We start from the raw sequence: 27843 nt of genomic DNA on the forward strand, positions 1-27843 counted from the left end.
TGCGATCACTAACTTCAGTTAAATCGAAAACACTTTCTGCCTTAATTCTCCCAGTTATGAAGACTCTTCGATGCATTTCATGTGACCTTTGGGCAGATCGTGGAGCTTTATATTTTATTTTGTGGGGCCTTGAGTAGGGATCTTCTTAACGTGTGCTTGGAAGCGGTCATACCGGAACTCGGGCGCGCACAGAAATAGTGCGAGAGAAACCAGATACGCCGTAACTTTCTGCCTGATACCTGTTGGGCTTCGTGTCTAAACTTTGGCAGTGTTTGAGGGCCTATTTATTTCCGGGGAACTTCCAGCCATGAAGAGGAGCTCTGTGTTTTATTAATTATCTTTGAGAACTCTACCTGGAGTCAGACTGTGAGCATGGATTTCTAAGGGAAAAGTAAAGCTCATTTACAAACTTGAATGAAGCACTTCTGGCATGAGGAAGATAGAAGGGATCAACTCCATTTGGAAGGGAATGGTACTGGAGCAAGCCTTCTTGTCACCATAAATTCAAGGAATACCGCCTGCCTAATTTCTGGGAAGGATACCAATTGGTGCAGATAACATTCAAGATTGTGCTTACGGTACGGGAAATGCTAGCAAGAAGGTGAGGTGTCTCTCGAGGGTATTTGGGATGGATGTTTTCAACCTGTGGATCTTCCTAACTCTTGGCCGGGAGACAGGAGGCCTCCACATCCGCGGGGAGACCTCCCTGTGCCTCATCTCCACGGGACCGAGGAGTTCCTAACGCTCCCTGCGCACCCAGACCGACCTGTTGCTTGCAGCCTGTTTCGCCGATCCTTCTGGATTTACGTGCCAGAGAAGAGACTCGCAATTTAGGATTTTTTTTTGTTTTGTTTTCAGATTGTTTGTTTAAAATATGCCTCTGAGCTCCCGGCGGCCTCTGAGCACGTGGCACGGGGCAAGAGGAGCGGCGATGGCGAGAGCCGGCGTCGCCGGGGATCCGCGCTGGCGGTGACCGAGCCCCGCTCTGCGGCCCCTGGCTGTGTCCGGAGCCGGCTCGGAGCCCCGGGAGCGGTGCCGCCGGCCGGGCCCGCCGCGCTGAGGACGCGTTGCCGAGCGGTATGAGCGGCCGGAGCCCGCTGCTGGTAGCATGAGTGCTGGCCCCCAGGTGCAGCTGGCTGTCCTCTGGCCTTGGCTGCTCATGGCGACCCTGCAGGCAGGACTGGGCCACACCGGGCTGGCGCTGGCGGCGGCCGTGGAGTCGGAGCGGGCGGCGGCGCAGAAAGCCATCATCAGGGTCATCCCGCTCAAAGTGGAGCCCATCATCCTGGAAGGGGAGTTCGCCAACGTCGCCGAGGTGACTCCGGCCGAAGGGAAGCTACTCCAGGTAAGAGCAGCGGTGCCTGGTCCCACAACGGCGGCCTCGCCACCCGCCCCAGCCTGTCCCCTTTCACTCCTGGCTGCCTCGGCTCCCTGAGCCGTGCCTTGGGTTCCGTGTCTCGGCGTGGATTTGTGGATTTGTGCCGTGCTCCGTGCGCTGTACCCGCGAGTTTGGTGGCGGGGGCCGAAGGGACGGCGTCGTGCAAAGGGCTGAGCCTTCCTCCGGGGCTGAGTTGTGGCTGCGCCTTATTACTGCTGAATTGTGGATGTGGTCGGCTGTTTCCGTGGAGGTTATTTTGTATCTTAATTGATAAAGCTGAGTATGTCAAGTCTCGTGCTGGGATGTGAAACGTCTGACAGAAGACAGGATTGGTATTTTTTTTCTCTGAAATTCATGAGGTTTTCCACACCCTCTGCTGAGGTCAGGGTTCTGTTTCAGCTCCAAAACCCGTCCTGGCTGTGCCCACCAGAATCCCTGGCCCTGCTTGTTGTTGCCTGTACCTGACGGGTGAATGTTACCTACACAGGAGCTCCAGTGGTGTCACCATCAGGTATTTTTATAGATGAATTAATGCTGTTCTCTGACCTTTATTAAGGGGAGAGTACCTCCACACCTGGGTAGGAGGTGCAGGCACTGCACAGCCAGAGCTGAGCATTCACTGAACAGACCCATGTCCTGCACACGCTGAGTTTGGAGCTAAGTTCCCTGAGACCTGGTGTGCATTCTCTCAGTTCTGTGGCTCATCTGCCTGGCAATTGGGTGCTTTATTCTTGAGAACAACAAAAAAGATAAAATAGCCTGCATTAATATTAAGTCTTAATTTTTCCTGGATTTTCCCAGGACTTTCCAAATGGGGTATGTTGGAATCTTAATTATTAATTTGTAGTCTGGGAATTTAGATGAAAGTAATAATTTTTGTGTAGTTTTTTAAGAAGAGAAGGACAATTGAGCCAGCTTTAGAACATGGTCACCCGTCTGAAAGTGAACATGGACAATTTGTGAATAAAGCCTGCTTTTCCATGCCTTTTGAACTCCTTAGAATGAAATCTCTGCTATAAAATTATATTACCAGGTTAAAAAAATACCTGAGACAAATGCACTCAAGGTCCTCTTCTGTTGTGAGGCAATGTCCAGGAAAGTCAATATTTATTCCTTACTAAAGCTGCAGTGGTGTTGCAACCAAGCACAAAGTATAGAGTAGGACCTTTTGGAAATGGGAGGATCATAACCTCTCCTGAGGGATGTGTGGAGGTTTCTAACCAAATGCGGCAATATGAAGAGAGAATTTGTGCCATCACAGCAGCACCAACTAGGTGTTTGGAATAAAAAGCTGTGAACAGTGTCCAATTTCATCCTTTAAAAGTCATCCAAATAGCGAGGGCAGGGAAAACTCTAATCCAGCCTGTTGAGTTTGGGCACGCAGACACTAACCTGCCCTGGGTGTCTTTTCTCTGTGTGCCCGGGTGAGCTCCTGCTCCACATCCCACTGGATCCGGTGTGGGAAGTCCTGTTTCAGCGAGCAGCGCTGGGACAGGGGGTCAGGCTGTGCCTCCTGCAGCAGCAGGATGTTTGCCCGGTGCCAGGCACTGTGCTCTGAGAGGGCTTAGCCAAGTGTACCTGTGACCCCTCCTGCAGATCGAATGCTGTGGTTTCTAATTCTCCTGCTAAATATTGAAACTTGTCCTGTAAAATGATGGTTAGAATTGCTAGGGTCCTGAGCCTGCAGTGACTTCTTATCTCTGGAAAGAGAAAGTGGGAAATGAAGACATAACTCTTCAAGTACAAAATAAGTAAGAAGTTAGTGAGACAAATACGTTTCAGTTTGCTTTTAGATGGTGGGGTATTAAACACACCAGAATCAGTCTTTATTGGGACATCTCATTTTGTGCATGGTTGTCAACAACCCAGTCTTGCAAAGACTTTAGGTCACGTGCTTAACTTTGATGTCACTTGAACTCCTACTTAATAAATAAACTTAGGGCTGTGCAGGCATACCTGCACATTTGCTTCTTCAAATGTAGTTTAGGGATGTAACATGTTACATTTAAAGTTACTGAGTCAAGTAGTAGGGCTTTTACAGCATTTTTGGATAGGTCTTGGTTATGTCAGACTCTGGAAGGTGCAGTCAGCCTGTCCAGGAGAACTCAAACTGCAGAACTTAGCTTGGAAGAAAGGCATGGATGGCCCAGTCCTGTTTCCAAAGCTCTCTTCCTTCAGAGGTAGAATAGGATGGCCCAAGGATCAGTGGTGCAGAGTTGGCCCTGTAGTCAAGTCAGGTTCTCTTTATAATTATAATTATATAATCGTTATAATTATCTTCGTAGTGCTCTGGTCAATATATTTTTACAAATGCATTCTTAATTTAATACAGAAAATCCTACACTTAAGTGATGGAGCCTTACCAAAGGTACTTCTGCCGGAATGTTTTCCTGTTTTCGTTTCTCCTTGCCCTATTTTCCAGGATCATCTACAGAAATGGACTTTGATTGTGGTGTGTTACATCTTAGAGGCCGACTTTAGCAATATCCTCTTTTCCTACAATAAAAGAGCCCTAGCACTGAATTCCCCCTTAGGGCCTTTCCCCCTGTGAGCGGTTTTGTGGGAAATCTCTGTATTTCCATCGTGTCCCGGTGGGTGAGCAGGAAGGTGCCAGGAAGGTGCCACCGCTGCCACTGTAACCCCGGAAGTATTCCTCTGGCACTCCAACACTGCTGCTGCCATGTGATGCAAAGGGAGAGGAATTTCTCAAGGAGGCAGAGCCACTTAAGCCTTTATAGGTCAAAAAACCAACACCTCAGACTTCTTGTAGAAATCATCTCCAGGCTTGTGCAGTGCTCCAGCTTGTTCAGGGAGCACATGCTCTGGGCATTAACTCTTGCTGGGCACGGAAAGCACCTGAGGAACTCACTGGCAGTTTCCAAACTGGAAATTTAGGTTTGGAGGTTTGAATCAGGAAGGAATCCTTCCCTGTGAGGGTGCTGAGGCCCTGGCACAGGGTGCCCAGAGAAGCTGTGGCTGCCCCTGAATCCCTGGCAGTGCCCAAGGCCAGGTTGGATGGGGCTTGGAGCAGCCTGGGATACTGGAAGGTGTCCCTGCCCGTGGGGGAAGGGGGTGAACTGAGTGAGTTTTAAGATCCTTCCAACCCAAACAAGTCTGGGATTCTGTGATCTCTGCTGAGCCACTGCAGGAGCCTGAACTGCCATTGAAAGTCCCATGGGAGTCAAAAACTGCCCCTTTGTTACAGATGGAGGAGCCAAAGCTTTTAGACAAGTATGTTGGAAGGAACATACTTGGAACTTACCAGCAATGGACAATCCACAAGCAGCTCAGGATTCAACATGCCCCCGGAATTGCAGTTCCTTTGGCTTTCTGCAGATGAACTCCTTTTCACAGGATTGCTATAGAGATTTTTCAGCTTCTTTTTTTGGTACTTTTGCTGGTCTGTTGGCTGACTTTTGAGGAGTAAGTCTCGGTTTCCTTCTTGCCCTTGACTCAGTCTCCACTTGGTACTGGAGAGAGTTGATGTTGGTTTGAAGGTAAATAGGAAAATATGGAATGTCTTGGAAAGAAAAGGAGAGTCAATGGAAAGACTTGAAAGAAGGTTTTTCTAATTTGAATTACAACATGTGCAAATCTAATTGTGGAAGAAAAAACTTTTTATTTAAGATATAGTTCATCACTTACAGTCTTGTTTAGGACATTTCAAGGATGATGAAGATTCAAGGATGCATTATTAAAACTGAGCATCAATATCTCCTTATTTGAGTGTGTGTAACCCCCATCTTCTACACAGGGGAAAGGATTCCTTTAGTCTGTGCAGAGTGGCAGGGGTTGGTACAATCTCTAGTTCTAGGGTATTTGAGAAAAAGTGTTACAATTTTGGGAAGAGTCCCTATTAATGGTACTTAAAAAGTGATGGACAACCTCACATTACTACAGGGAGGGCAAAGTGATCAGCATTGGCAATCCCTTCACATGCTGACACAGAAAATTCCAGTGCATGGGTGAAACAGTGGCAGTCTCATTGAGCAGGCAGTGTGTAGAACTAGTTTTCCCAACAGCCATTATTTCATTGCAAGTCTCACAATACTTTATTCCATTTCTGTACAAACTCAGCAGTTTCATAAATGAGGGGATTATAGGAAAAAGTCAACTTTCACTTACATTGTTTTACATTGTTTTACATACATTGTTTTAACTTCTCACTGCAGAAAAAACCTTGAAGAAAATAAAAACAAACTTTGAAAAAAACATAGAAAAAGCTCTCTAATGGCCCTCAACCCCCAAACCAAGAATTATCCTCCTTCTTCCTCTCCCCCCCTGAAAAGTACATTATTTAAAAAACATTGAAATGTATATATTTGCGATGGATTGAATGAGAATTGGAGGAGGAGCCTGAATCTCAATTTTTTTTTAGGCGGCATGAACCATTCAGGAGAAAATCAGACACAGATTCCGTTAGAGGAGGAGCATGGTGTTCAGAACAGCAGCGATCATTATCCCTTGGAATTGCTGCAATGAACCCTATGGGATCACCCTGGACAATGTAGAGTGTTCCCAGTCTTGAGAGGCTCAAGCAGTTAGAATTGGAATCACCTCCTTCAGTGCTTGCAAAGGTTTACACTCCCAACCCATACCAAAGTAAATACCTTAGTAGTCTTCTATACTCCCAGCTCCTGCATCAACAAAAGGATGTTGAGTGCATAATGTTGACAGAGATCAAAGAAGTGGGAAAGTCGAACCAAATGATAATGGGGACTTAAATTACATGTGAATAAACTGATCAGATAGCACAATGCAAGGCAGTTCAAAGGAGCAGTTTCTGCCTCTTGGAACAGCTCGTACTAGGGTACACAGACTTGACTTAGCGTTAAGTAATGTGCAAGAGCTGCCTGGGAAGCAGCAGTAGTGGAGCCACTTGGCCTGACTGCAGCACAATAAAAACAGGTGCCTAAGTACCAAAAACTGACTTGATACAAACCGTTAATGGGAAATTGCACTGAAACACTGAGATGAATAGCTCCTGCAGGGGAAAGAACCCCACATTTTCACATGGCACATAGATACTGCTCAGGAAAGCCTGGGAAAAAAAAGCTCCAGAGCTACCTGATCATGGCCTTCCAGTACCTGAAGGAGCCGACAAGAAGATGAAGAGAGACTATTTACAAGGGCTTGGAGTGACACAGGACAAGGGGGAATGGATTCAATCCAAAAGACAGCAGGTTTAGATTAGATATTAGGAGAAGGTTCTTCCCAGTGAGGGTGCTGAGGCCCTGGCAAAGGGTGCCCAGAGAAGCTGTGGCTGCCCCTGAATCCCTGGAAGTGCCCAAAGCTGGACTGGATGGGGCTTGAAGCAACCTGGGACAGTGGAAGATGTCAGTGCCCATGGCAGGAGGCAGACCCAGCTGAGTATCAATATCCCTCACAACCCAAACAATCCTGTGATTCTGTGAAAGTAGAAGCTATCTTGGGGATCACACGAAGCAGTGACTCAAAAAAGCTGTAGTCACCCAGCACAGGCACTTTGGTATTGTTGAAGAAACCATTTGGCCCAAACAGGTCTCTTAGAAATTGGACCTAGAGTACGAGTGCAGTGTTGGCAGTGTCCAGTGTAACCCACAGGGTGGATTAGTTCAGTATCAGTGCAGGATTTGTGTGTAACTGGAAGGTGAGCCATTAAAATCCAGATGCAGAGTAGGAACCTCATTTAGAGTTGGCTGCTAGAAAAGGTTGATTTCAGAGGCTGTTTCTGAACCTCCATCCCTCTCTTGAGCATGTACAGAAGCTGAGCTGGAGCTTTCCATGGTGTGTCTTCTCCTTTCCTCACCCAGAAAACGTGACAGGAACATGTTCCCTGTTTAAGGAGCTTCAAGGACTTTAAACCTCAATCTCCCAGTTTCCCAGTGTACCGTCTGGTGCTGCTTGTAGTTGCAGTTGAATTATTCATGACAGTAGGGGCAGATCTATCTTGAACTGAAGATTTGCAGTACTGAAAAGGTGACAGATCAGGAGGCTCCTGCCTGGAGCAGAGCAGAGATCTGTGGCCAGGAGACTGAACCCACAGGGCTGGGGTGAGTGACAGTCAATAGAGGATGTCTGGCCATGCACATGCCCTGGAATATATCCAGGGAACAAGTGGGCATTTCCCAAAGATAAACTGGCAGAGGGGTGAGATTACAGGAGAAGGGAAACAGGCCCCTGTGGTGTTTGCAGGCTGCAGCCAGGCTGAATTTGTGGTAGAATATTAGACATTTTTTTTTCTGTGCCTCCATCAAATGAAAGCTTTGGTGGACGTTTCCTTTGGATTGAGGAAGGCTGTTTTGAACTGCACGTGAATCCATTATTTTTAAACAAAAACTTTCAGAATTGTCAAAGTAATACAAACAACACCAAGTCAGCATGATCAAAGAGGGCTCTGTTGTATCAGGCTGGGTTTTGGACAAAAATTGACATGCATTTTTATTTAATATACCTCAGTGCTTTCCATGCAGTCAGACATGCCAAAAACATACCTAAAAGCCTGAAATGTTCACAACCTTGCCTAAAAGTTTTCTGTAGACTTTGCCCAAAAGTCATAGTATGAAAACAAGCAAGTTTTTATCTAAACTGTGAAAAGCAGCAAGTAAGTACAGTGGGAAACGTGCAGTGTAGTTTGACCTTCATGTATCGTGACAGTCTGTGTTGCAGGGGTTGCCAAGGGTCAAATAAGTGAAATTTTGGGTTATAAACAAAGCAGAAATGTAAAATGAATCTCAGTACAAGGGAATATACCACACTTGAGTAATGCACATTCATATTTTATTACCCTTTTGTTCTTCCCTCCATCCAAGGTCTTGAGCTTGGCTGCATTAGGACAGGTGTAAAGTGGATGGTCATGGTGGTCTCTTCTGTCTTTGAGTTTTGTGATTTATTACTTAGGTTTAATACCTGTTTATTTTTCCCCTTATTTCCCTGACTGTAAAGAACAGGAAGCGCTGCACAGCCTTTCATTTGCCCACAACACTTTCAGGCTGCATTGAGGAATTGTAATCACATCTCATGCTTCGGAGCTTTGGGCCTGCTGCCAGCACAGCTCAGGCGGGAGTTGGCCAAGAATTGTCTTGGGACCTTTTCATCTTGTTTTTAGGAGCATCAAGGATTGGCCTTACCTCAGAACAAGGCACTCAAACATGTAGGTCAGTGTTCAAAGGCGGTAGAGAGAAGATTGGTTTGGATGTGCTTAGATAGTATGGGTTACTCCTGTGCCACCAGGTTTCTTTGGAAGACTCTTCCTCCCTGCAGCCACCCCATTCAAATTATCTGAAATTTTGGGTGTGTATCCTCTTCCTGTGCATGTTGAGATCTGAATCATCTGCCTAAATCAACGGATGTATTCTCACCTCGTCACTTCCCCATCCCTGAAGGGGCTGGTTAAGGGCATTAGTGGCCCTTTGATCTCTCTTTTGTTCTCCATCTCAGTAATTTGGTCTCCAGTGATCAAATGGGTTAATCTAATGCTTATTACTGTGCTCAGCATCAGGGTAGTGGCAGAGATGTACTGGATTGTCTAACACAGCAGTCCTGGCTGGGGAGTTGAATAAATTCCTCTGGCCATAAACTCCATGAAACAAATTAAAAGCTTTTGACTGAGTTTGGTTATGACATGTTATTTCTGAATGTAAGTAAGGCAGTTTGGGGATTAAATTTGCTTTGTTTTGGTAAAAGGTATGTGAATTCTAGTTCAAAATTACATGAAAGGATAGATTTGAACTTCCTACTTCCAAAGCTCCTCAGCAGCTGTGTTTCCATGGGGTGTGTGTTGGGCAGCACTGTTGGTGCATGCAGAGCTGTAGGAGGGACACATCCATTGCAGAAAGTCAGGGAGAATGACCCTGGGATTGAGTTGATCCAGATGTAAAAAATTATCAGCACCCCAGTCCTGTTAGAGATGTGAAACAGTTTCTCTTACAAAGTTTTTCTTATGGCCAACAAGCCGAAAAAGAGAGCAGCACAGGCACAGTAAAAATGCTGTCTAGAAAGGGAATGGGGTGATGACCACGTGGCAGAGCAGAAGAGACAAGTTTGAGGGAGTGAGTGGAGAACACTGGTTCTTTCATTAGTTGAGCTTTGTGCAGGATCCTGCACCAAAATATTGCTCTTGGATTGTTTAAATATCAGGAACATCTCTAACGATATGAAAGTCAACTAAGAGAGTGAATTGTGATAATTCCTGTAGTTTCCTGTGTGTCAGTTTGAATCAGAAGTGTAATCTTGGCAAGTTGGTCTCTTTACACGACCATCCAGTGTAGAGATAGAGCTCCAGAAACTCAGCCTTGACTACTTTTTAGAGTAGAAAGAGAGATATGGTTTGTGTTTGTGTTACTGCTCCAGTCCTGAGTCCTGTTCCTTGCAAAATGATCTGAATAACTTTTTATTTACTAAGACAGTTCTATTCCAAAATGTGTGACCTCCCCAAGATCCTGAAGAGATAAGAAGAGTTCCCCTTCTTCTGCGTGTGATGCTGTACTTCTGCTGTTCCTGTGTTCCCTAAATGTCCTGTTGGATGGTACCCCTGCAGCCATGCTGTGGGTCCACATTGTCCCTGAATCTCAGTGCTGGAGACTTCTCTCCAGACATTTCTCTGCATCCACCAAAATGCCACTGTCCTCCCCATTACCCTCTGTGTCACCTGGTCTCATTCACATAACGTGCCTCAGGCCATATAGTCCCACTCAGCTATTTTTTTTCCTCATCTGCTCTCCTAAATGTCTTTTTTTAATCTTCTATAATTTTCATCTTGCTTAGAATAATGGTTACTCTCGGTGCTTTTCTGTATGTGTTGTTCAGTAGCAGTTCACAGAAGGGTTTAGGCTGTTGCCTGTCAGCATTTGCTTCCAACACTTTGCTCTCCTGAGAGAGATAATCTGGTCTTTCCATTGCCTCCTTCAGAGCACCTCTGACCTCTCTTTTGTCACTCCAGGGCACCAAAAGCTGCTGTTTTTAAACTTTGCACAACTTCTCCATGAGAGAAGCACGTCAGATTTGAGTGATGGATGAACCCCACATGCTTGTACAACACTCAGCCATTATGTTAAAAAAGATCACCAAACAACTTCTGTTGGTTTTTGGTTGAGAAACCACCATTTCATCATTTCTAGCAGTTGCACCTAGTTGTGGCCTGAGCTGGTGGCAGCTCTTTTCTTCATGCTCCTTCTCTGGCTGCCTCTTTTGTGGTTGCTTTCTCTACAGAACAAACTGGGGAATACCATGCTGGCCTTGACCTTTTCCACGCCCTCATTCCAAATCCTGCTTCTGAAAAGCCACTCTGGGACAGTCATGTACTTTATTCCTGCTGAGATGTTAAGAGGCCAAAAATCATCCACAGTTGTGTTTTAATTTAGAAAAGGGTGACACGAAATCAAATAAGGTTCTTCAAAAGAATCTGAGAGGGCAACCAAGAGTTACATGCTTTGCATCAAAGTGTTTGAGGACACTACAACAAGAATTAAGATAAAACGTGCCTCTCAAGAAATACCTGGAAAATGAAAAAAGCATATCAGGATACCTAAACATAAGAGCAAGAAAGTATATAAAAACATCCTGGAAAAGCAAGAAATTTGGTAAAATTTGAAAAAAGAGGAACAGCCTAAAAATACATGAAGACAGTGAAAAGAGAAATGAAGTAACTTGAAAATGGTAATGCTAGATTCTCTTCAGTCACGAGCAGAAAGCTCATCTGACAATTGGTAGGTTCTATAAAAAATTTAAAGTCTAAAAGCTGTGCTTAGGGCAGCTAAACTCCCAGCAGAAAAATGAATGCAATTCTCTTAGTGCTTTCATCTGTCTCAGGCTGAAGAGTCTGGAGATGAGATGGTGATGGAGATAGACACAATTACCACTATCAGTCGCTGGGATCAGGTGGTATTCACCCAAGGACTGAGGAGGATGAAATCACTGAACTATTAAGTTGTCTATGAACTCTTGTTTAAAATCCCTGGAAGATGGCTGATGGGATTCCAGTTTTTCTCTGAACTCCAGTTCATCCACAAAAGCCCAGAAATCGTAACATGGAATGTTATGAGTGGATGTGAGGGACTCAGCAGTGTCATCAGCTGGGGAGGTCTGGCTGAATTTTCTCAAATGCAATGACTTCCAGGGAAACTAAGATGTGGATTAAGAAGGAGGCTCCTGGATGAATAATTATTGGAAGGTAAGAAGCAGGTGGAAGGAATAACTGGCAGACTTTCCCTTGGAAGGAGCCAGTGGCTACAGCTGTGTGTGCTGTAGCCATGCTCTCCCAAGTGTTGATGAGCACCTGGAAATAGGAATGCTTGGTAGTGTTCTAGAACTTTCCAATAAATTACCTAATTCAAAGTAATGAAGCCAAGGTTCATCTGTGAATCTTTGCACGACCTTATGACACCAAATACTTCAGGAGAACATGGAGAATCAGTCATTCCTTCATATTCAGGTGATGGGCTCTGATTTGCACATTGCCACAACTGTGCCTTGTGATTTTAGCAGACTGATCCGTACAAATGTCAGCTTGGTATGTGGTGGTTGTCATGAAAATAAAGGCACCATTAGTAGTGAAAATGAGAGAATAAGCCAGAGAATATCCCTGAGCTCCTGTGGAAATCCCAGGTACATCCAGATGTTGAATCCTTTGTGAAGTTCTGTTCCCCACAGCTCTAAAAAAGCAATAGCTGTATTGGAAGATGTTTGGAGAAAAAATACAAGGATAAAAGGAAGTATAAGATGTCATTTATCCAAAGAACAACAAACTGGACTAGCTCTCTTTTGGCTGGAAAAGAGGCAGCCGAAGGGTGATACGGAGAAGATACAGAGAGTCATGAATAGGGATTGACTGTTAGTTACTCTCCATATGAAAATAATAGGGCATCACATGAGGCTACAAAGAGTCAGGTTCAAAGGGAAGTGCTCTTCACTCACTGTACAATTAACATGTACAATCCCTTGCTGCAGGAACTGCTGTGGATGCCGAAAGTTTACAGAGGTTCAAAAACCACTGTAACTAATGAATGGGAGAAGGCTCCATCAATGGCTATGAAATAACCGGTCCCAGCTTTGCCTCAGGGAGTCTATAAAATAATGTTGAAGGCTTGGAGAATGCCCAGGACAGAAGCCCTACAAGCTTGTCCTGTTCTTACTTCTCCTTCAGTAATCCACTGTCGACAGCTGTCAAGGCAAAGATGCTGGGCTGGATGGACCTTTGGTCCAAAGCCACCTGTGCATTCACCTCTCCTGCAGAAACCTTCCAGCCCAAGCCCCACCACCCTCAATACCAGCCTTTTCCATCCCCCTCTGCTCTGTTTGGGCAAGTCTGGGTGGAAAAACTGCATAAGTACCTCCTTCACTCTCCATCACTCACTCACGACATGGAACTCGGCTCTTTGTTCACATAGAAAGCGCTGCAAGGTTCCTTAGGTTCAAATATTGAAAATCTCACATGACTTTCAGCTGGTGCTGTTAATCAGTGTTTGAAGCCTTGGCACTTTGGCCTTAATATCATGGAATGGTGTGGGTCAGAGGGGACCTTAAATATCATCTTGTTCCAACCCCCTGCCATGGACAGAGACAGCTTCCACTAGACCAGGTTGCTCCAAGTCCTGTCCAGCTTTGGTGAACGTACCATTTTTATTCTTTGTCACCCTCATCATTCATGTTCCCTCAACTGTGTTCCACTGATGGGATAGTAACTCTGTCTGTATATCTCAAGCAGCAGAACCTGGATCTTTGATACCTTCCAGAGAGTTTGGGTACAGCACATGCTCTCAGCAGTTCTCTTTATAAGAGCTGTATCTCAATAACAGTCAGATATTCCTCCATTTGAAGTAAGAGTTTCTCTACTTACTAGAGAATATGGATTCTTTTGAAGGCCTGTTGGCATGTTCCCCTTTCCTTGCCTAGGGAATGAATCAAGGTAACCTGCAAACATCAGATATTTCATCACCAAGAAAACCAGTTGATGTCGAATCATAGAATCTTTTAAGTTGGAAAGGATACTTAAAGTCATAGTTTGCAACGATTTCAGTGATTTATCTTGAAACAAATAGCACTGAGACATCATACGACTGGGAAAAAAATGCAGCCATAATCCTATGGCCATCAGCTGAATTACTCTACACTGCTAATTTAATGAAGCCCTTAAATGTGCCCTGAATGGCCATAAGTACTTTGTGTGTTTTAGAAGGATGTTTCCCTTAGAGATATCAGATAAATAAATCAGATACTACTTCTGGGACATAAACTCTTACTCCGACTAGGAGGTGTTAAGTCAAAAATAGCTTCAAACCCTTGCCAGCCATACCATTTTAGATTGGATTTTGGGGTAAATTTCTTTATTGAAACATTGGTCAGGCACTGGCAGAGGCTGCTCAGGGCAGGGATGGAGTCCCCACCCCTGGAGGGGTTTCACCTGTGGATATTGCACCTGGGGACATGGGTCAGTGGTGGCCTTGGCAGTGCTGGGTGGATGGCTGGACTTGATGATCCCAGAGGTCTTTCCCAACCTAAACACTTCCATGTTTCTGTGATTTGTATTTTTAGATCTTCTTGTTCAGATAATGTCAAAGAAGGTATTTTGAGGTCCTGTTGTTTCTGTCTCAAGCCATGCAGCCAGGGAATGCAGCGTGCCTGATGGAGCCCAGCACTGGGAATTCTGGCTCTTCCAGGGGCAGGAAGGTGGTTTAGCTGACAGGCTACAAGTGGGAAGTGTGGGCTAATGTCCCAAAGGGCAGCTTGCAGAAACAGGGGGCTTTGCAAAATCCACTTCTTCAGGTGCCAACAAGTCCTGGCCCCACTGCCTACAGGCCAGCCTGTTCCTTGAAATCCTGGTATCACATTCTTGATTTTGCAGCCTGAAGAATTAATTGACATTTGTCTGCTCCTTCTTCCTAAAAAGCTGAGTGCAAGATAAGGCAAGATGGTGATTCTGCAGGCTTCAATCTGGCTGGAACAGGCTTAGGGGAGGTTAAAGCCAGAGGAACTGGAGCATCTTGCCTGTTCTCCCAGCCTGACTTGAGCAGAAGATGAGTTACTTGCTCCAGTCCCTGCTCTGAACTCTCCTCTCCAGATTTTGGTGGTTGTTATTAGAAACAGTTTCTCTTCTCATGACCTCTCATCCCTACTGTGTTTCAGTGGTCCTGGGTGGTTCACTGGGCCTGGTGAGTTGTGATCTACAGATCACACCAATGTAGGCACCTGGGCAACTACTTCTGTCCATCTGATTTTCAATTTTAACTCCGTGGTCCTAAAATTCTGTAGGAAGATTTGGTAAAAGAGAGTCATGATATCTTAAGCAGGATCTCACCACACAGACACCACAGGGCTGTGGCAGCTTGCTTTTCTAACCACGTTCCTAAATGTGACTCCCCTGACAGCACAAAGTGCTGCCAGAGGGTGAGAAGGACCCACTGCTAATTTTGACATCCAGGGTCTTTGGTTCCCCTTCCCAGATAAGGTTTCTTACGTGTTTTCCTGAGGTCATACCAAAGTTTTGCTGGAGGCAGAAAATAGCCCTTCTTTTCTCCCCAGTGAGCCCCAGATCTTCGCAGGCAGAGAGCTTTGTTTCCTCAGACCCTTATGTCAAGCATAACATCTCCTTCTGTCTGCCCAGGACCAAACCCCACAGGAGGCCTCTGTCCATTTGTATCCTGAGGTGGGAGATAAAGAGGTGCAGTGATACTGATAACTGCATAACATACTGTATCAGGAGATGCTGTGATACTGCCCGAGCGTTCTGCCTCCAGCCATCAGTAAACACCATCAAAGGTCAAGTTGTTCAATGACCTCTCCAGAGGATAGCTCCATTCCTGTTGTCTGCATGGCTGTGGAGTTCAATAAAACTCTATACCATTGCTGATGCGGGTTCAGGAGTGATACCAGATTAGGCAGAGTGTGGCTTACAGACTACTCTAAACTGCTTGAGATGCCCCATCCACCTACTGTGGAGAGAGAATTACTGCATGGAGTTGCCTCCTGAATGTGTTTGTGGATTGTCATTTAGAGGAGAAAAGGAGATAAAGGGATAGTAATTGGGCTGTTTGGAGATAGGCAAATCCACATGCACTACTCTCCCTGCTTCCACTGGAGTCTTGTTCTTGGAGTGAATTGTGGGGAGTCCCACACTCCCACAGTGGGGAGTCTGTCCCTGTTTCCCATTCTGAACACATACAGACGGAAGTGTGCATCCCGAAGAACACTGCTTAACGCTGGGAACATTTTCGTTCTTCCAGGGCAGGACTGGGACCCTTGTACCATGACTTCCGAAGTGAGAGGAATAAAAGGTGGAATAAAACTGGTGGTATTTTTGCGTAGCCATAGTGCTTTGAGCAAACAAGATGAATGTGGGGAGTTTCCATGAAGACAAACTTCCTTGTGTTTGTTTAATTCTGTTGACCATATTGAGAACTTCAGGAGATTTTTAATACCTTCTAAACTCCAACTAAGCATCTGTGTGAACATGGGCTTAAGGAGGCAGGCTGGAAAACTGTGGGTGTCTTGGGAGTATTCCTTTGCTTCCCTGAGAAATCCTGTGGGACCTAGCTGAAAGCTGCTGAATCTTAAGACCTTTGAAGATTTTCTTTTTTTTTGGGTGTGCGTATGTTAGCACAGATTTGAAGTACAATTTTGTATTGAATTGTTGCTTGTCTGTGTCCTGGTGGAGGGGTCACATTGCCTGGAGAGGTCAGTGATGGTTTGGCTGCCTCGTGGCCATGCAGACTACTCCATAGTTTGGGTGTTTGTTACAGATTTCCTTTAATCCAGTCTGGCAATTTCTGTGATCTTCGATCTCCTCATCTGAATTGTACCCAGAGGTTCACATCTGACCTTTTGACCATGATACCAGTCTGGTAGTCTATGTTAATTTGTTATTTCATCATGATATTGTCCTTTCACTGACCTTTGGTTGTTTTCAGAGTCAGTGCTTTCACAAGTCCCTCATCCTCTGTATTTTCTGAGCTCTTTGTTCTTGGATTGTATTGGTGTCTGAGACTCTGTCTGGTCGCACTAAAATGTGCATTTCTAACATGGAATAGACATCAGACCTGGTAGCAAGCCTTGTTTTTGACATTATTTATGATGGTGCAAGACTTGGTGTTTGTTATCTGCAGTGAGATGAACTAATTAATCTAAGTTCCTCCATTTGATTGACTTTTCCAGTTAAATAGGTAGTTCTTAAATGATTAAACTTAATCGATTAGAGTAGGGTGAAGAGAACAGAACAATGTATGAGCATCTCAAGAGCATTTCTGATCTATTCTTCACCTGTGGAAATGTCAATGTGTAGAGCCTGCTTACAGAAATGTTTGAAGCCTGACTCTTATGTGTAGCTGAATTATTCATTAAGCAATTCTCTACCAAACTCCTTTTCCTCTCTTCAGCTGAGAAATGAAACATCTTGGGATAAAAAATTACCTGAAACCTGCTGTTTATCAAATGTTTCTATAGAACTTTTTCTGTTACACAAAGCCCAGTTCAGTGATCACCCAGTGAGCCCTGGTGGGGGGGGAGAACTCTGAGTTTTATAGAAATTTCTTTTTCATCTTTAAATCTGGATATTCAGTTGTGTTTTGCCAGAGTTCAGAGTAACTTCAGGAACTGAACTGTCTTTCAGATATATTTACAGGGACAATGTATCTGCCATTTCCACTCAGACTGCACCTGTAAGCTGAGATCTTTGGGGTTTCTCTGAGCTTCACTGGTTTGTTTTGCTTTGTTTCCAACAATGTTTTAACAAGATAAGCATCTCTCCATATTTTCCCTTCATTTCAGTAATTGCCTTCTCTGGTGACCCATTTCCTGTGCTCTTCTGTTCAGGTATCAAGACCTCTGTGCACAGCCCATGTACTCCATGCATAGAGTTCTCACTTAATCATATTATCATCTCAGGTAATTCATTAAAAGCTCCTCAGAGCAGCAAAAAGAACAAAAAAAAGCACTTACTTCTCTCAAGTCCCTCCCCAGAGATACAACCCTTGTAAACAGAGCTGCTGACCAGATGCCTGGAAATTGACCTCATCAGCCACTGAGGTGGGAATTGAGCTTCTTTCATGTTTCCAAAGTTCTTTCATTGAAATAATTTAGCCCCCCAAAAATTCAATCTAGTTGTTACCAACTCTGTTTGCCACTGTTCAGACGTGCTGCAGAGCAGTAAAGACATGGGTTTGAGTATATGTAAGATTCAAACCATAAAGCAATTTGTAACAAAAACACAATAATTGAGGTTCTACATCCAAGAAATAAAGAAGCAACTCTGTCTCTTGAAGCCACATGCGATGTGTTCTCTTAAAAGGATCTGATAAAGTGTTCAGGTCTTTTCTGCATCCTCAGAGCTCACGTTCATGATCTTGCTTGATAAAAGTCCTGGATAACTGTGATGCAATCTCCTCAGGAAGCGGAGGGATGGCTGCCTTGCAGGAGCATGGGAATGCAATGTACTTTTACCTGCAATTGACTGGAAGTTCAGGCTCAAATGAGAAATGAAGGTTGTAAATTCAGATAACTGAACAAAAGTCAAGTTGATAATTCTTTTTCCCCTTATTTGCCTGGCTATATTGTTTCAGTCTTTGTGGGCTGGTGTTGGGTCAGTGTTTGTACCAGTGGGATCGTGCCTGGAGCCAAGCAGACACAGATTGTTTGTGCTCATCTTCACGCGCCTGAGGTGTCCAGGGGCCTCACAGACGTGCTGCAGAGGGAGGTGAGCAAGGCTGAGCCGAGCCAGCCCCAGGGCAGCAGGGGAGTGACCACACTGCCTCTTTCGGGGAGTCTTCCCCCAGAGATAGCCACAATAAACACAGCCTTGTAAACTGCATGATTGCTTTAGTTACTTGACATCAGAGCCTGAAGCCAGTTTTAAAGGAGATATGAGAGCCTGAGCCAAGAGTTTAATTCTGTGTCATCTCTCCTGCCTTTTTTTTTTCCAGCAATAATAAACCAACAGTAATCAATTGGGATATTTCAGCCTCTTCTCTGAAGGGAAGTCTCCAGTGTGACCTAATTGTGGCCTTCCAGCACCTGAAGGGAGCTGACAAGGAGGGTGGAGAGAGACTATTTACAAAGGCCTGGAGTGACAGGACAAGGGGGTATGGCTGCCCAGTGCCAGAGGGCAGGGTTGGATGGAATATGGGAAAGGAATTGTTCCCTGACAGTGGTGAGGCCCTGGCACAAGGTGCCCAGAGAAGCTGTGGCTGCCCCTGGATTCCTGGAAGTATCCAAGGCCAGGCTGGACAGGGCTTGGAGCAGCCTGGGACAGTGGAAGGTGTTCATGCCCATGGCAGGGAGGTTGGAACTGGATGAGCTTTAAGGTCCCTCCAACACAAACCATTCTGGGATTCTGTGATTCCATGATATTAGATAGTGTTGAACCTCTCCTAGCAGTACTCTGAGGTCCCTTCTTCCGTAAGTTGTTCTGTCCTCATCTCCTTAGTGTCAGGATTTTTGTACAGACAAGAGACTTGCTTTGCTGGTTTTAAAATAATAGTTTTCTTACTTTTATTGGAGAACATGAAGCCAAAGGTGCCTTTACTTAGATGTAAGAAAAAGATTTACCAAGAAGTGAAAAGTAAGATCTGAGATAGTGCTTCTTTCTCCAGGGAATCCAATCCCTGCTATTAGACTTGACCTCTCCAAAAGCCTGTTCTTTGTGCAGAGGAGTTTGACCTCTTTGGCGGAAAGTCACTGGAAGGGACTGGGACTTCTTGAGTCAACTGATTGACAAGTGTGGGTGTCTGTCACAGGGCAGGGGAGCCATGCAAGAGCCCAGGGGTGTGCTGGGGTTGTCTCGAAAGGGAGATGGGGCAAAGCAGCTCAGCAGGAGTGGGCTACACATGGACACAGTGAACACGGCAGGTGCTTGGAGTCAGGAGAGAAAGCCCAGTAGGAGAAAAAGATCAAGTTGAGTCCATCCTCCCAAAATCCCAGCATCCGGAGCTTTGGGGTCATCCAGGCTGGAAATGACAGTCAGGATACTTGGATTCTAGCTAGAACAGGTCTTGCCCCGTGGTTATCTGGATCTTTTATCTATCTTCACATTATCCGTCATCAAGGAGTGTCACTCTGAGCCTGTGAGAAGAATTCTTCTTAGTTTACACCTTTTCCTTGGAAGTGATTTGAGGTGACACCTTCCTCCTTTGCATTATGAAGAATAGTGAATAATTAATCTGTATTTGCATAATTTCCAATATTCACAGCTTTACAAAGCACCATTCTCTTCTGGGTGGAGCATCCTGGACTCCTCTTACACACATATTTCCCACCTTTTTGCTATCTGTCTATTTTTGCTACCTGTGGCCTTTTTCATATTTTCCCATGTTGAGACAGAGTCACTATTACCAAATGGACTGTTGGGCTGTAAGTGTGCTATGGACAGCATTTCCCAGGTATTTTTTTTCCATAAATTCCTAACTTTATCTTCTTTATTGGATAGGGCAGGAATATATATATATGTAGTGCCCACCAACAGTGTGATGCTTTCAGGAAGTGTTCCAGAATGATTCCAGGATTTCCCTCGAGTTCAATGAGCTATTTTAAAGTGTATATCCTTGTCTTTACAGCTCAAGTTATAGTTCCCAGGCACATTCCTTTGTCCTCACTGGTACTGAATTCCCCCTCTCCCAGCACAGAGCCATTTCAAAAGCAGTTAGACACAGGGCTGATCCCAGCTCTCTTCTGAAGAGGTCTTGCTCTTCTTTTTCACTAACTACGGCTTTCCCCTCTCCTGCTTTCTGTGCCATAACTCATCCCTCGCTTGCTGTGACCCCAGGCCTTCTAAGACCCTTTCCCAAACCTGTCCAACTCATTACAACTGCAGCAAATACTCAATTTTACTTGCTGGGTTCATTTTCTGATATTTTCATGAGGTGAATGAGCTCATGGAGGAGCCAAGGACAAGAGTGAATAGTGGAGGATGTGTGGCCAGGAGCATGGGAGGAGATGGGAGCTGTTGGCATCGTGTTGTTCAATAAATAAAACATCCACTGGGTAGCTTGAGATCTTCCATGCAAGTCTTCCCAATCAGTCAGAGATTGGACAGTTTGGATTTCAAGATGTGGATAACTCAAAAAAATACTGTTTAATCTGCAAATTTTGTCACCTCATTAAGTTACCCTTTCCCAAGTAATTTATGACCATGCTGAAATGCTCTGCATGGGAACTTCCTGACTTCCTTCGTGGTGCCCCATCATGCAAACAATTCATGTAGCTTTTTTTTGCAAATATTTTTTGAGTGTGTCTTTCATTCCCTGAGTTATTTGTTGGCCACAGGGTCTCACTAATAGACATCCTGCTTCTAATGTGTTGAAAAAGGCTTTATTGTTTGTATGGGAGCCCCTGGCATATTTTTCTCTTTTGACCAGTCTCCTTAACTTGCCAGAATTACAGTCTTTGCTGTTCTCATCCTTTGGATTCAAGTTCCACTTTTCAAAGGTTTCCTTTTCTGTCCGGTCTTCTTTCAAGTATTACTTGTTGTTGGGTTTTGGGCTCAATGGTGTAAATTTACTCCAAGTCTCCAGCAGGAAATCTCTAAATATTTTCTATATAACCCAAAAACATTTTGCACTTTCATTTGCTTTCTGAAATGTTTTTCCAACTACTTCTCTTATTCTTTGACTTTTAATGGTTTGAGAATGCATCTTTCTTTCTTTCTTTCTTTCTTTCTTTCTTTCTTTCTTTCTTTCTTTCTTTCTTTCTTTCTTTCTTTCTTTCTTTCTTTCTTTCTTTCTTTCTTTCTTTCTTTCTTTCTTTCTTTCTTTCTTTCTTTCTTTCTTTCTTTCTTTCTTTCCTACAAATAGGGGAATTTGAATATATAATAGGCACTATTAGAGAAATAATCTGTCTTCAGCCAAGCTCCCCAGTGCACTATCCAGGATTGCACCTACTTTGGAGGTTGCTCCAAACATTTCCATAAAGAAGTTGATAACGATACCAAAATCTGTCTTTTGATCGGACTTCAATACAACATTTGCCCTGTTGGTACAGCCATGATTGAAGTCATCCGTTAATTATGGGCTGCCCAGGGAGATTTGGAGTCCCCATCCTTGGAGGTGTCCAAGGAAGGCCTGGATGTGGCACTCAGGTGCTGTGGGCTGGAGACCAGGTGGGGATCGGGCACAGCTTGGACTCAGTGGTCTTGAAGATATTTTCCAACCCCATTGATTCTGGGATTCTGTGGTTGATACTGTGCTTTGCTACTTTTCTAACCTCTCTCACTCTCCTTTGCCTTTCCTGGTCTCTGGCGTCACCATGGAGAGGTTGTAAGTTGGTAACTTTGGTATTTTTTTCCCATACTGGCATGGAATTTCAACCTACAGATTTTTGAAACTGTTTCATGCAATTAAACATATTTTAGTGCAGCCCACTGTACTAATCCTGTATCTCTGTTATTACAACATCTGAATTAACTTCTTTATCTTGAATTTTCCAGGTGCTGATGAAATTCATTTTGTAATTTGAAAGTAGGCAATTTGGTTTACCCATCTTAACTTCAGGCTTGGGTTTTGTGTTTGCAGCACAGGCAAATATTTATATATGTTTATGCATAGGGATGTATATCTATATATTTTCACATATAGATGTATATATACACACATATGTACATACATGTATGTTTACACATATGTGATGTACATTTATTCATCAAACCAGAAAGGTTTGGTTTGGGAGGGACCTTAGAGATCATCCTGTTCCAACCCCTGCCATGGGCAGGGACATCTTCCACCACCCAGGTTGCTCCAAACCCCATCCAGCCTGGTCTGAAGCACTTGGAGGGATTATTGATAGCTAGAGCATTCTTGCATGTGGTATCAGTGCAATATTCAGTATTTTAGATACAGGAATTAAGAGACAAATTTTAACCCGAGATACCAGCTACAAATACATAAAACTTGACTTGCAGAGTGGCTTCAGGGACCTGAGGGATCAGGGTGGTGTGGGGGTGCTGCTGGAGTGGGGCACTCTGGGAGCTCCAGTGCCCTGGGAAGCACAGTGGGTTGGGAAAGGCTCCCTCGAGTGCTTGGCCAACAGCTGGAACCGGGCACAGACAGAGGCAGTGATGGAACATCTGCAGTGCTTGATCTCTGCAAATGTTCTTCAAAGTCTGAGCAGGCAACAAGTTTCCTCTTGTTGTGTCCTGGTTGGATCTCGCTCGCAGACGGCACACCACAATCCTCGTCTTCCCTCGCCATCCTTCACTCCAGCAGCAGCTTTCCCGAGCCTCAGGCATCACAAGCTCTGACTCATTTACTTAATATTCCTCTAATGAAACTGCCCAGAGCTCTGGACCTATTCTCCTCTGAAACAATCCTTCTCCTCCCAATTTTTCCACACCCTTCACTTTCTGCTCAGCTCCCGTCACAGTCCTAATCAGACTTTAGCTGAGCTCCCCTCAGCAGACTTTCCCTTCTATTCCCTGCCAGACCCCTCATGTCCTGATAGACTAGGGAGGGTGTGGGTGGCAGTGGAGGGGCCAGGTGACCTTTAGAGCAAAGCCAGGAGGGTAAGAATCAAGCAGGAGTTTTTTCAGCCACAGTGCAGTGGGGAGAGGGGGATGGACATCCCGGTGTCCTCTCCACCCTGGGTTTGGAGCAGGACCCTGGGTTTGGAGCAGGACCCTGGGTAGCTGGAAGCTGCACGGATTCCAGGGCATCCTTCACTGTGGCAGGGGAGCTGGGACATGCACAGGTGCTTCTTCCAGAAAGGATGGGAATGGCAGAAAAGGCTGAGAACGAGAAATCTCCCCCAGAGCTGTCTGTTCTGGTTGGATGGGCTGGAGGGCACTGGGATGAGCAGCGCCCCAAGCCAGAGGCTGCCACCAGAATCAGCCAGACAGCAGCTGTGGAAATTCTTGCCCAGCCTTGTTGAGGACCATGTTACCACTGTAATTCAAAGATGACAAGGTGGTAGCGTTCCTGGAGTCTTGATCTCTTGATTTCAGGACCTGAAATCCCAGGTAGCAGCCCCAGACTGCTCAAGGGAAGCTGGCCGAGATGATTTTTCTTTTTTTGTGGAATCTGCATCTTCCAGGATCTACCTGAAACACCTCCCAGGCATCTCCTGGAGTCTTTTCATATCTCCTCCAGGCAGCTGATATCCCAGGTACCATCTCTCAGAGTCTTTTCATCTCTGATTTTGGCACTGGATATTCTGAGTAGCAATGCCAGACTCCTCCAAGGAAGTAATCTGAAATGATTTTTCTCCTTTCATGGAAACCTCATCTTCCAGGATGTACCAGGCATCTCCAGGAGTCTTTTCACATCTCCTCTTGGGAGCTGAGATCCCAGGTAGCAGCCCCATATTCCTCCCAGGAGTTACCCAAGGGGCTCTTTCTCTTTTGAAGGAAAGTGTGTGTTCTGAGATCCACCTGAGCCCCTTCTCAAGCATTTCCTGAAGTCATGGTCTCTGATTTCAGGGACCGAGATCCCACACTGCTCCAGGGAAGCTTTCCAAAATGTTTTTGCTCTTTTGGTAGTAGCTCTCTGTTCCAGGCTCCAGTTGAAACTCCTCGGATACCTGCAGGGAGGGCTCCAAGCAGGGCCCAGTCTCTGCTCCGGGTGCCAGCAGTGGCACCAGAGCCACGGGCAGGGCCTGAGCCCAGCAATTCCCCCTGCACAGGAGGCACAACTTCTGCCCTGGGCAGTGCCCAGCCCTCAACAGGCTGCCCAGGGAGGGGCTGGAGTCTCCTCAGCGGGGATATTGCAGAGCCCTGTGGGCACAATCGTGTGCCCTGTGCTCTGGGATGGCCCTGCCTGAGCAGGGAGGCGGCACCAGGGACCCGCTGTGCTCCCTTCAGGCCTGGCCCACTCCAGGAATATGTGAGATAAAGGGAACTGCAGCACACATTTGTTGGCAATGCTGAGTTCCAGGAATGGAGAGTTTCACCTCCTTCCTCCCTTCCCAGGTCCACTGACTTTGCTTCCTCCCTTCTCAGATGCTGGCACTGAGCACTGGGAGCAGCCCTTTGTATATTCAATATAAATATCAGCAGTGGAAGCACTGCATGAGAGGCTGTGTAAGAACTGCATGAGAGGCTTTGTAGTGTGGGAGCAGAGGAAGAAAGAAAACATAGGGGTAACCAGCACACCCATGGGTTTTTTCTGGATGTGGACACAAATGGTGCTGGAATGGATCTGCTGCAGTTGGACTGCTCAGGATAGCACAGCTGAGTCTGAAGATGCTGGTGGGCCTGTGGTATTACCTGTTCTAGGATGCAGAGACTGTGAGGGGGATTTCAAACCATTCTGCAGTGTTGGTGTTTTGGTTTTTTTCTCTGTATTTGTTATTTTACTGAATCTAAGGGACTTTGAAGGACTTTGGTCCTTTTTGGAAGCAGATGGGGCTGATCCAGAGCAGGACTAGCTGCCCAAGGAATTATGTTTCTTCTTAGGGCTGGAAAACGTGAAACTTGTGGACATGGCTTCTCAAGCTTAGTGTTGATAGGCAGATTCCTTGCTCCTAAGGAATATGTCCTGTCCATCCTCAGGATGTTTTTTGAAAGTGTTGCTATGGCATCTGCAGAATGCCTGCATCCAGGTCAGAGGATTTGGTGGGGTATTGGTAAATATTAAATAATAGGTGAGTGGCTCTTCCTGCCCAGATCTGGGATTATTGCATGGAGGCTTTCTTCTTCCTGAGCAGCTCTGAAGGACACAGAGGGTGGTTCTGAGCAGCAGGAGAGGAGGATTTGGGTGGATGATGGGCCTGTTGAAGGGCATGTGGGGTAGGTGGATAGGGAGGTGATGGGGCAGAGCTTTGGCTCTGGAGGAGGGGATTAGTGGAGTGAGGAAGACAAGGTCTGTCCAGGGATGCAGATGGGAGGAGCGGAGCCATTTCCCGTGCATGAGCTGGAGGCTGGTCCCGAACAAGGCAGGGCAGGGGCTGGTGAGTGTTGGAGCTGCACACACAGAGCTCTCCTGCTCCCGCAGCCTGTACAGACAGGTCTGTGCTCCTCAAAGGAGGGATCGGATTCTTGCCCTCCGGGGGTTTCCAGCCAGGTAGCAGTTCAGAGGAGTCCTTTCTTTCTCCTGCTGTTCACGCCCTGCAAAGAATTTTCTATCAACAAAAGAAACTGTTTTATGATCAACTTGATGTTCATTCCCAGTTCTGGGCTATGAAGGGGGTTTTGAAGGACCAGGGAAATGGAGCCTGGAGGTTGTGGAAGCAGGGGACAGCAAACAGCCCAGCTGGGATGGGGTGGAAGAATTTTGGGGACACTCCAGAGACAGTGAAACTCTTGGGTGCATCTCTGGGAGTGGGAGCAATTGGACAAAATGCAAAGCAAAGGAATAATCCATGGAAAGAAGGCACTGGGGGATCCCCTGTGCGTGCCATGGTAGACTGAGAAGACTTCTACTCCTGCAACTTTTCTGGCTGGATTTAAAGTCTCTTGGGTGCTCCATGGCATAAAGGTCTGTGAAATGTTGATTGTAGCTCAGGCGGTACTTCAGCCAACATGACCATGTCAAATTCAGAAGGATTTTCTTTAAACACTGTTTGTTACCATTCCAGGGGAAACCAGTCCTGTTAAACCCTACTTGATGGCAGCCTTGTCGTGAATGTTCTCAGATCAGGCTGGGCAGAAGAACTGTTTTGAATTATCTGACCATGCCTCAGGCTTTTGGAAAGCAGCTGTTGTGTCCCTTTGCAGTGCAAGTGTCCCTGCCTGGGTCTGCAGTTGTGGAGTCAATATTTTTTAGAGAAAGATGGAAACATGGGCTGCCTCAGGAGCTGGACTTGGTTACCTGACTGGTTTTCTTGGCTTCCATGAGTGTGTCCAGAAGCCAGTGAGTTTAGAAAGAAATTTTTTTGTGCTTACGGTAGGCGATTTTTAAATGTCAAAATTGAAAGTGCTTTTTCTTAGTTAAAAAAAAAAAAAAAAAAAAAAAATCACCACTGAACCATCCCAAGCTGACTGGGCACAAAACTGCCTGAGCAGCTGAGCCAAACCCATGGCATCTTCTTGGAAGATATTTTTAGGGCTTTAAAAGGAACCCCATGTTTGTGTTGTCTCCCCCAGGCAGGAGCTCACACTGATCAACACACCACACCTTTTAAGCTATTTGTATCCAAATTGTTTGGTTACTTAATTCTAAATGACCACATTCCCATATTCAGAGGAATTGCCACATCATGGTGCTCTGGAAGTGTCCTGTGGCACTTGATTTACACCAGCTAAATAGCAGTGGGGTCAGTGGCCAGCTGGCCACTGAGCAGGAAACTTGATGACAAGAATTAATAGTTTTCCATGGAAGCTGGAGTGTCTGACGGCACTGGAATCTGTGAGGATGGATCAGCCTCCAGGATATTTACCATGGAGATGGCTCTCAGCATTTGCTACCAGTGTTGATGGCCTGGGGAGCACATGACACACGGATTCATCTGCCCCATTGCCCACTGAGCTGGTGAATTTGGCTAGGGATGAGGGAATTTGATAAGTTGTACAGAAGCAGCATCTCTGCAGGTTTACAAAGTATGAGAAACAGCTATCCTTGGACAGATCTCTCGGAAAAGCAGCAGTGTTTGGGAACTCCCCAGCTCCCAGTAGCAGAAGTGATTGATGGGATCTGGGAGATGCTGGGATTGGTACATGAGGAGTAGTGTTCGCTCTGTCGGGCTGCCCACTCTGTGAGGGGAGCTGTGATGAACAGCACTGTCAGAGAGCAGACATGAGGGATTGATCATGGAGCTGGGAGGGAGCTCAGGCCAAGAAGATTGGGAAGGAGGGGTGTGCTGCTCTCCATCTCGATTAGATTCAGCAAGGAAGGTCATTTCCAGCCTATTTCTTGGTATTAGAGGAGGATTTGAATGCTCCTGCAGGAGAACTGCCACCCCCACTACCCCACAGCAGTTTGTCCAAGTTGACCTCAGTGGTTTTCCTGCCAAAAGTACCTGTGAACAATAATGACTTGTTAATGATTTATCCCTGTGTTCTCAAGTGCTGCACTGATTCCGAATACCACAGAAACCATTTCGGGCAAGCTCTTAAGGTTTTGGCTACAATGGCTTTTTGTCCTTCCCCCGTGACGGGGATGCCAGTTGCATGAGGGAGCCAAGGGCTCAGTGTACTGGACAGTGTAAATGCACATTGTTCACTGTGACTTTAGGGAATATTGGTAGAAAAAGCAACTGTATTGGATCAGGGGAGAAATCAACTGAGCTGTAATAAAGGAGTTACAAACCCTTGCAGAGTTTGCAGAATTATGAGCAGACACCAGCAGGTTCCCTGTGGTACCAGCAAGGCATGGCTGTACAGAGAGTGTGCTCTCTGCAAAGAGCTGCAAATCCATGTTGCATGGACCTGGCGTGGCCCTGGACATGGGATCCAGCACAACGACCTCTCTCCTTCCCTGGGAGATGGGCACCTGCCATGTTCCCAGGCCATCAGGGTAAGACTATGGAGGTTTTACGGCATAGAGGGGTGAGGTACCACACCAAAAAGCTCTTTCTTGTGCTTCCAGCATGGCTGTGCAATAAACCCGCCTCAGCCATCCTGCCTCGGGAGTGGGAGC

At 45.7% G+C, this 27843-nt stretch overlaps 1 protein-coding gene across 1 annotated transcript in view; it reads left to right on the top strand.

The window, feature by feature from the left end:
- Positions 1 to 1108: 1108 nt before the first annotated feature.
- RNF43 (ring finger protein 43) overlaps positions 1109 to 27843 on the top strand; it is a 57257-nt gene continuing 30522 nt past the window's right edge. Inside the window, exon 1 of the mRNA XM_040082459.1 lies at positions 1109 to 1345. Within this exon, the coding sequence (XP_039938393.1) occupies positions 1109 to 1345 (237 nt within the window). The remainder of the gene's footprint in view (positions 1346 to 27843) is intronic.

The sequence above is a fragment of the Hirundo rustica genome, chromosome 19 (genome assembly GCF_015227805.2).
Source record: "Hirundo rustica isolate bHirRus1 chromosome 19, bHirRus1.pri.v3, whole genome shotgun sequence".
In the NCBI taxonomy this organism is placed as follows: domain Eukaryota; kingdom Metazoa; phylum Chordata; class Aves; order Passeriformes; family Hirundinidae; genus Hirundo; species Hirundo rustica.